General features: G+C 39.1%; 1 protein-coding gene across 1 annotated transcript; it reads right to left on the bottom strand.

Moving 5' to 3' along the window:
• Window positions 1–3,060: 3,060 nt before the first annotated feature.
• LOC124274105 (interferon-induced protein 44-like) lies at window positions 3,061–9,483 on the bottom strand. The gene is given in 9 exon segments (XM_046709420.1): window positions 3,061–3,266; window positions 3,268–3,404; window positions 3,937–4,108; window positions 4,994–5,022; window positions 5,025–5,139; window positions 5,827–6,084; window positions 6,604–6,646; window positions 7,337–7,863; window positions 9,315–9,483. Coding segments are annotated over 9 exon segments (1,509 nt in total). The 5' UTR covers window positions 9,399–9,483; the 3' UTR covers window positions 3,061–3,122.

Here is a 9,483-nt window from a genome sequence, read left to right as displayed (position 1 = left end):
GATTAGTATTAAGTATTAATATGATTAGTATTGGTATTACTATTAGAATCTAGTTATTAGTATTTGGTTGTGGAATAGGTTTTGTGGAATGGGTTTTAGGATTTTGATTTTAATTTGAAGTTCTGTCCCTACTCTACCAGGCCTATTGCTTCACCCAACCCCTGACCATCCAGGTTAGAATTGATCTTCGGTATCTCATGTTTGTCCTTAGAGGCGACTAACGGGATCGGGCGGTCAGGCTCGCTGACTTGGTTGACACATGTCATCGTATCCCAGATGTGTAGATCGATGCTCATGTTGTTGATCACTGGATTGTCTGGTACAGATTCGAGTATTTACAGACTGCTGGAATATTGGTGATTGCGGCGTAAAACTAAACCTACTCGCTCACTGACCATATATGGAAAATGCCGAAGCTTAATGGTCTGTTCAAAATCATTTCACTCTAAGGGTTATAGATATACGGCAGGAAAAAGCCAAACGAAAAAAACGCCACTTTCGAATAAAAGAGCCCATCCAAAACATCTTATCGGTTATGCTCAGCATCTCTATATTTGTGTTAGATTTAAAACAATGTCATGTGTAGCTCATTTGTCGGAACACGTTCCAATATATATCATACACATCCGTTTTGCACACAAAATTCGACACAGTCATAGTCGAACCACAGGTAGAGATGTCTGAACTTTATGAGTACAAGTATGTATACTGAAGTCCCCTCTGGAGCCAAACATCAATACCCATTCCAACCATATTTCATAGCAAACCACAAACAAACCAATATCATTATTAAATCATAAAAATGAAACGGAATGATAATGAGGTATCATTCTGCCAAAACGTTCATTCCCCTCATGTGTGTCTTGCAACCAATTGATCGGTTGCTCAGTTCGATGGATCAACAATTCCACGAAATATAAGTCAAACCATTCTTCAAATCTGCCAGTAGAGGAGAGGAGAGGTGAGTGAATGAGTGAGTTTAGTTTTACGCCGCACTCAGCAATATTCCAGCTATAAGGCGGTGGTTTGTAAATAATTGAGTCTGGACCAGACAATCCAGTGATCAACAGCATGATCACCGATCTGCGAAATTAGAAACCGATGACATGTGTCAACCAAGTCAGCAAGCCTGACCACCCGATCCCGAGAAGACAGGTGAATTTCTCCAGAATACCCTAGGTGTAACGGGTTGGCAACTGTTGTACATTAGTTTATGATACATTTCGTGAATTCTCCATTTTCATCTGATCATTGCATATTTACCACCCGTCATTATTAGCAAACTGCTCATCTCTATTGGAAGTACGTCTATGTGCTCAGTACGGTCCTCCCACATCCCCCTCCCTAGCCTCTTACCCCATCCTTCCCTGATCGTATGAGACAGACAGACAGATTTTTTTTATTCACCTCTCACCAATTAATATAAAATACAAACATAGAATTTACTTAAAAGTACAGCGAACCACCCAAAAATGGGTTATGAGAGACAATATAGAACGAAATGACATAAGACACATTTAAAATGTAAAATATAAAAGGGAAATATACCATAAAGATGCATACATAGAATGTCACCAAACGATAGTTAGCTAGGATATAAGAAATATTGAGGTAACCTTATGAGATGAGGAAGGTAAAAATACAGAGTTCTTCTTTCACAATGTATTTCGTTTACGTTCAGTGTTCAATATCATGAATAACGAACTTTACCGTTAGAGAAGTGTGGTGTGATATAGAGTGCCTTAAAAAATGTTCTCAACTGTTATACCGAATAACAAGGTGCATTATAAGTACATAAGATAATTAAATATACATACATTGTAAAGGTATTTGTTAAAAATGAATTGACTGTATAAAAGGAATAAAAACACACATTTAAATTGTAAAATATAAAAAGAGAAAGATGCATACATAGGATGTTTTCAAACGAAAAAATAGTTAGCTTGGATATAACAAATATTGGAGTAACCTTATGAGATACGGAAGGTAAATAAAGGGAGTTGCAGCTTGTCTTCTTTCACAATGTTTCTCGGTTACGTTCAGTGTTCAATATGATGAATAACGAACTTTTCTGTCAGTGAATGCGTCCACGGTTTACAACATATTAATAATGTTTTAGCTATGTATATAGATGGAAATGTTTTAGCTATGTATATAGATGGAAATGTTTCAGCTATGTATATAGATGGAAATGTTTTAGCTATGTATACATATTAATAATGTTTTAGCTATGTATATAGATGGAAATGTTTTAGCTATGTATATAGATGGAAATGTTTCAGCTATTTGCAAACAGTGTGTTTCTGCCAAAGGAACGTATATGTGTTCGAGACACATGTATGGATATAAAATGTGTTTATAGACGCATATACACGCTTGTCCACAACGCACACAGATCATGTACAAGCATTTCAAACTAATCGCTGAATGTGTCCCTCAACGGAAGAGATTCAGACTTGACAAATAAAACGCTTCTTTTTTTCACTCTATGGGGTTTGCTTGAAATAATATGTGCGACCGGTAGAGGGCACAAGAGTCGATTAAATGCAACATTGCATTTATTCATTCGTACGTTTTAATTTAACACTGTAATCTAAATACGTAATTTGTTTTGGAATATACTATATACTAGCTTTCTCGGGGGCTAATAGTTAGTATTACTGAGAGAAATGGATTAAAATGTGTTCTCAACTGTTATACTGAATAAAGTTACTTCTCTGTTATCGTTTTCACTTGACCTGGTACGATGCCGTTTAACATTTTTTAACTATAGATATATATATTGGGGAGAGGAACGATTTATCATTTATGATTCGGTTTGACGATTATTGTCTTCCATTTAAGCGTGTTTTATATGATTCTAATCATGTCAAAATTATTGAAATCAACAATTTATGCATAAGTTTATCAAAGAGTACAATTTGAATGTTGTAGTAAATGAGTAATGTGTAAGTGCAAAAGGTATAAAATCTCATATTTTCTCAACAGTCTGATCTGAAAACGCCTACCACCTTTCAAACAGGCTATTTTGAAACCATGAACAAAATGAGGAAACCAAAACATATACAACGAAAGGGTACAGAACATCTGCGTTGATCATTGGCATCAGTATGGTTCCCTTTCTAATCTTCCTCCTCATCCAGGAAGTTGTAGAGATAGTCATCAGCGAATCTTAGCATCTGACGGAGGCTGATCAGAGCAGGAACATCCACGTCATCCACCAACTCCATTTCCTTCTCGTAGTTCTTCACGGGCAGAACGTGGGCACAGGGGCAGACCAATGAGTTGGGACACTTGTTCCACCAGTTCACTGACTGCAGAGCTGTAGAACAGGGTCCCTGGATCCTCTTCAACATGTGGACAGGCCTTATCCACCTTGGTTAAGATGGCCACTTGTGGTATACCTGTATAGAATAAAATTAGAACGGAAGTGAATTCTACTTCCCTGTTGAGTTATAGTGAAATCTAGTCTAAAGAAATTAAAACAAGATTTGATTGAGCGAGGAAAAGTTAAACGCCAACTAACTTTTGCGCAGTCTGAATAAAATCTATAAAATAAAATGCGACCGGATACCTCATAGTGACACAATGTGGCTGTCGGGTTATGGAAAGAATTCCAAGAAAGAGGTGAGTGGTTTAGAACATTAGGCATTACATGTTAGGCTACTAGTTAGATTCAGGTCGTTGAATTTTCACGTGAAAACACTGCAACTTTAATACACTGTACAATACAACTGTAAAAACTGGGCCTCACAATTGAAGTGTAACTCCTTCCTGGGTTGCTGTAGACCCGGATCTTCACGGGTTTGTTACTCTTGGCAAAGGGTAGTAGGTTTCTCAAGATAGCTTCAAAACAAATTCGAATTTCATTGGCTGAAGTTGTTGTTAAATTGGGTTATGGAAGACCCTATCTAAAATTGCTGTATTTGTGTATACCTCTCTGGTTAGCTTTCTGCTGTACTGCTTTCATATTCTGCAGAATTTTGTCCGAGAACACGTCCACGGAACAGCCATCCATGACTAATGCCACACAGTGTATCTTGTCTTGTGTTACAGGGGCCTTATTGTATCCAGGGGTGTCAGGCGAAATTGACACAGCTGGGTTAAACTGGGAACAAAAAAGGTAGGTTTGAAACAAACATATTCTGCGTGCATACGGTTAAACACCACAATATGCAATATTCCAGACTGTGTGAGTATGGTTTTAAGCCACTTTTAGCAATATTCCAGTAATATCGCAGATGGTGACACCAGAAGTGGGCTTCACACATTGAAACATGTTGGGACTCGAATCAATGTCTTCGGCTTTATGAGCGGACACTTTACCTATAAGGTTACCCCAGTATTACAGAGACATCATAGACTGTAAATAATAGACTACGGACCGAACAACGCAATAAAGAGCACCGGGATACGGTGTTGTGTGAACAGCCATGTCACAAAGCCTCCAGACAAGCACCGACTCACAGGGAGCCTTCTGGGATCCGAGAATCATTAGTGACCCACTCGTGTTATTCCGGGACAAGCCGAATACCTGTTACGGAAAGGGGCGAGTGGTGACAAATGATTCAGAAATAACCATGGGAATTACACATTTATTGATCCAAGACAGTACTAATATAAAATACATTCTGTGACATCTAGATATCATGCGCTCATAAAAGGATCTGTTGTATGTTTTCGAAGACATTAATGTCGTTTATGGACCTTCATGAAATACCAATACCTGAAGCGGACAATGTTCCAGAACTATCTTTAGGTCCAATCAACATGGATCTCAGATCATACTAAACGTTATGAGTAATTATTGTGAATAAGGATTTAGGGCAGAAGATAAATGGTGGATTCAATCTACTTAATCGAGTTACGTTGCACATATTTGGACGAACATGGAACATACATTCACACGGAAGGCATTTGACCCGACATGTCACTAATGATCATTTTGGGTTTTGCATTGATGATATGAGATCTATATAGCATCATGAAGTACCATATATTTGTCAGGAAGGTGGCCATCAATATGGCTACCACGTCAGTCGCGTCCAGGCCTTGCTCTTCCTCTAGGCCTCGTGTGTCACACAGTCGGAACTTAAGTGGTTTACCCGTCTCGGAGGACCGGACTTTGTACTTCCGATACTAAGAGAAAAATACATACATATGGTATCATTACACTAGGGTTCATATTTCCCGTGTTTTGCGGCAAAAGATCGCAACACAAAATCATGGATTCATGGATATGCTAACATAACTTGATTAAAAACGTTGTGAATGTTTTACTCTGAGTTCTGTCTAGAAGAAACATCTGAAATGAATAAATAAAAACGTATATAAATCTAGTCAATGTGTTTAGAGTAAAATTTATATACATAAATCTTGCAGCGTATTCTCAGAGATCTATGAATCATCAAATAAAAATTTATATATGTCTACATGAACATTTTTTTAAAAAAACACATGCTTTAAATTTTACATAGCATCTAACAGATTTCTACGAGTAAGCTTTCACTATTTCAGGTTTGTCGATAGAATGCACTATTATCATAGTGGCTCTGATTAATAAGTGAGGACAAAAAATGTCTAGCGATGTTGTAAAAGTTGAATAATATACGGAACACATTTTAAGCATTTGTCACTTACGGAGAATTTTGTTTCAGGGGTTAGAGTGATTTCGGAATGTGCATATACTTGTCCCATCAAACTATTATCATTATTGCCTAGTTCCTCAAGGGTGGAAACTTGACTTTCTTAGCTACCTCCCTTACCTCGTGAAGATGCATGATCAAAACAGAAACTTTCACACACAAATATTATAAATCGACTCACATTCGTCGTAAGACTGTGTTCGGCACTTCCGCTGCAGGCTTGACTAGTCACGTGACCTCTGAAGATTGAGTTCATGGTGTTGAAGTAGCTGGACTTACCGGCTCCTACTGCCCCCACCAGTAGAATGTTGACTCGTCCTACCTTCACCCCATCGATGGGTGAATATGTTTCGATCTCGGATTTCAGAACCTGAAGCACCAACACTGATGTCAGTAGCTGCATGCAAGTTACTAAAATAAAATATCCACATGACAGATTTTAGATTCGCTTGATTCACTAGCTGTTCCAGGAAATGGATTCGTTTCCTGAAATAAACAGAGCTGGAGTGGGACTGGAGTCTTGGTAGAGGTAAAGTATTTTAAGTCACCAAAAGGTACTATGTTCGGGAGATACGCTAACCAATGTATGAATGGGTGGTGGATAATTTGTGAAAGTAGGAGTCTGTTTCAAGGTACCCACCAGAATATGAAGGCTGGTGCCCTAACCATAGAAGCATTTAATAAAAACCTGCCTTGTTTTGAATCTTGTCGAAGAGCTCATACACTACCGCCTGTAGTTTCTGGACATAGACAGAGAGGCTATCTTAACGCTAACGGTGTTCTGTAGTGTCCGCTTAGTAAGTGAATATTCCAGGACAATTTGGTGACATTATTTGTGTAATCGAAATCTATTCTGAAATAGTTTCCTCAAAGGGAGCTAATCATGTAATGTCAGAAATTGAGTTGACATATAAATATGTTCAGACGTGGAAAACTGCTGTCTACCTTTGATTTAGATTCTGTCAGTTGTCTCCATGGGTCGTCGTTGATAATGCTTCCATCTGCAAAAGTTAGGGTGCATGTTTCTGTCATCTTAATAATAAAAACATGTTAATTACAATAAACGTGTTTGTTGTTCCAGGTATATGATGACAGGAAGGGCCTAATCAAGTCTGTACCGCGTAGTTCAGTTACTGATTAAGATTCTGTCAGTTGTCTCCATGGGTCGTAGTTGATAATGCCTCCATCTGCAAAAGTTAGGGTGCATGTGTCTGTCATCATATTAATAAAAATCATGCCAATTACAATACACGTGTTTGTTGTTCCAGGTATATGATGGCAGGAAGGGCCTAATCAAGTCTGTACCGCGAAATCCAGTTACTATTGTGGGTAATGGTCAACAACGCCAGGTTCTAATGACACACAATCAACCAATTCACAATTCTGACCATGTGGTCACTCGTATAAAGTTGTATTCTGACAATAACTCTGTTGTTTAACGCTGCACTCAGCCATGTTTAAGCTATATGACGGCGGTCTGCAAATAATCGAGTCTGAAGCCGACAATCCACTGATGGCCACTATAGGTCATGAGCATTGACCTACGCAACAGAGATACAACGCCATGCATCAGTGAAACTGACAACCCGATCCCGTTATCAGCTTCGATCGACAACACTGAAAATGTATTCTAACCCGCATCTGCACTGATCGACAATAACTCCTGGAACCAAAGTATCTGACCAACCCACCTTTCACACTGTAGACTTCCCACATCGTAGCAGTTGAGATTGGAACAGGCCAGTGATGCGGCATTGTCTCCCGCCAGGGCGTAGCTTGTACCAGGAGCCAAAGAACCATTGAGTGGGAAGGATGCACCGCTCAAGGCCACAGTCGCATTGAAACTGTAAATGTCATGACCACTCCCAAAAGTAGGGCCATAGTTAGCATGTCCGTAAATTGCATTGGTGCCGTTTGTTGCTGGGTATTTTTTAGGGCTGCTGGAACCTTTGAAGTACAAACGGAACAGGAATGCTGTCGGGTCGACCCTGTAGGCATTAGTAGAGTCCCAGCTGACCGAGGTGTAGCCACCAAACACGCAGTCCGACGTGTTATAGAAGACTGTGACTGTAGGCCCTTTGTTGTCACACTTCTGGTGGAAGGCGGTGTTGGAACAACCATCACGGTCGGCCTTGTACAGCAGTTCAAAGTTCTTCCTTGCGTTTAACCATCTGTTCAGTTGTTTCTGATCCTTCTTCGTCAAAGTTCGTTCCATGATCTGATGTCGTAAAACACTAATTAGCCACGCGTAATATTGCAAACACGTCTTGTATATATTATTGTCATAGACATTAGTACACGTTGTTTGTTTTAAGGAGACTAACTACCCCAAAATATCGAAATATGTTCCCTGTTGTTCTGTACTGAAAGTCAGGTCCGTCCATCATTTAGTTTTACAATATTAAACAGCAAAACATGGCCTTGAAATGATTTTATCTCTGATAGCTGACATGATTTCATCCAAATGAGTTTGTGACGTGTTATTACATTGCCACAGAAACAGAGACATATTGGACCACAAACAGACAATATAGAAGGCTGTGTAAACCTAAACCCACTCACTCACCAAAATCAGCAGCCTGTATGTGAAGAAAGTTATTTTGATATTTCATGCTGGATATCCAGTCTTAATCTGTTACAGACGCTTCAGCACTGTTGCTAGGGGTAAATTATGACCATTGCCTTCAGTGCCATTACTGCTACTATTTTATACTGCCATCGTAATTATGAAGTCACAAAATATGTATCGTCACTCTGTTTTGTACAGCCATTGGAATTCCCATACAGCATTAATTCGCAAACCTAGCTATTTTTAGAATACAATTGGTAATTGTGAACATTTGATGATTGTTTTCTGGTGTTACCCACCCACTCAATTTGCGTACAGAATTTACGTATTGTTTTAACTTGGAAATCAACACCTAGCACTATAATCATCATAACCCGCTTTATTAACACGCCTCTGTCGTGTGCACCATGTGCTAAAGCCTTTGTTTTATTGTTTCACGAAGTATCATTTCTGTTTACAGCTAGAATTTCTCGGTAAGAAGTCGAAAATAGAAATGTCTAGTTTCCGTTCCTCTTTGGAGAAATAGGGTTGGTACAGTTAAACTATTGTAATGCAAGCACAGAATTCAGGCATCAATTTGTTTTGCAGAAATATTCATGCTGCTTCTATTGTAAATTATGCCATCTCTTTTTGCGTCAGCATGTTTCGTAATCCTTTCAAAAGGACGATTTTGAATGCCTTCACCTCCCACCTCCCACCTCCCACCTATCCCGGATATTTTCGATTCGTCTTCACACGATGAACATACCCACCCTGCTATGAAAATACAAAAAATAAATAAATAAGACAAATAGGCAGTATGCCAGAAATTCTTATCCAGATCATTGCATGGAGCATAAGCAGATCACTGCTGACGACCCATATCAATTGATGAATAACTTCATGACTTGCCCGGTTTCGAATGGATAACAAGGTCGAAAGTAGAACGCGCTAGACTGATGCGTGGTTGATCGCCTCAGTTGCAAATCTGGGTACATATCAAGATAACAGAAACGGTTTTACCGTTACAATAGTTCCACAGCCTCGTACACTCACTCTGACACGCCCAATAAATATCACACTGACTGCCTGTCTGACTCATCCTCTCGTACTTACCTCACTGTGCAGAGTTGTCGAGACTTTCCTGTCACGTGATTTCCAGGAAAGCGAAGCCTGAGGAAAAGGGAAGTAGCTCTGTAGGGCATATTTGATTGTTTTGTGTCACGAAAGATGTTTAATTTAATTTTGATTGCTACAGGGAACAAAGAAATACATTTGATCGATGTTACC

The sequence above is a fragment of the Haliotis rubra genome, unplaced genomic scaffold (genome assembly GCF_003918875.1).
Source record: "Haliotis rubra isolate DU_JTF1 unplaced genomic scaffold, ASM391887v1 Scf1878, whole genome shotgun sequence".
NCBI lineage: Eukaryota > Metazoa > Mollusca > Gastropoda > Lepetellida > Haliotidae > Haliotis > Haliotis rubra.
The sequence above is the reverse complement of the archived record's forward strand: the minus strand, read 5'-3'. Positions and strand labels throughout refer to the sequence as shown.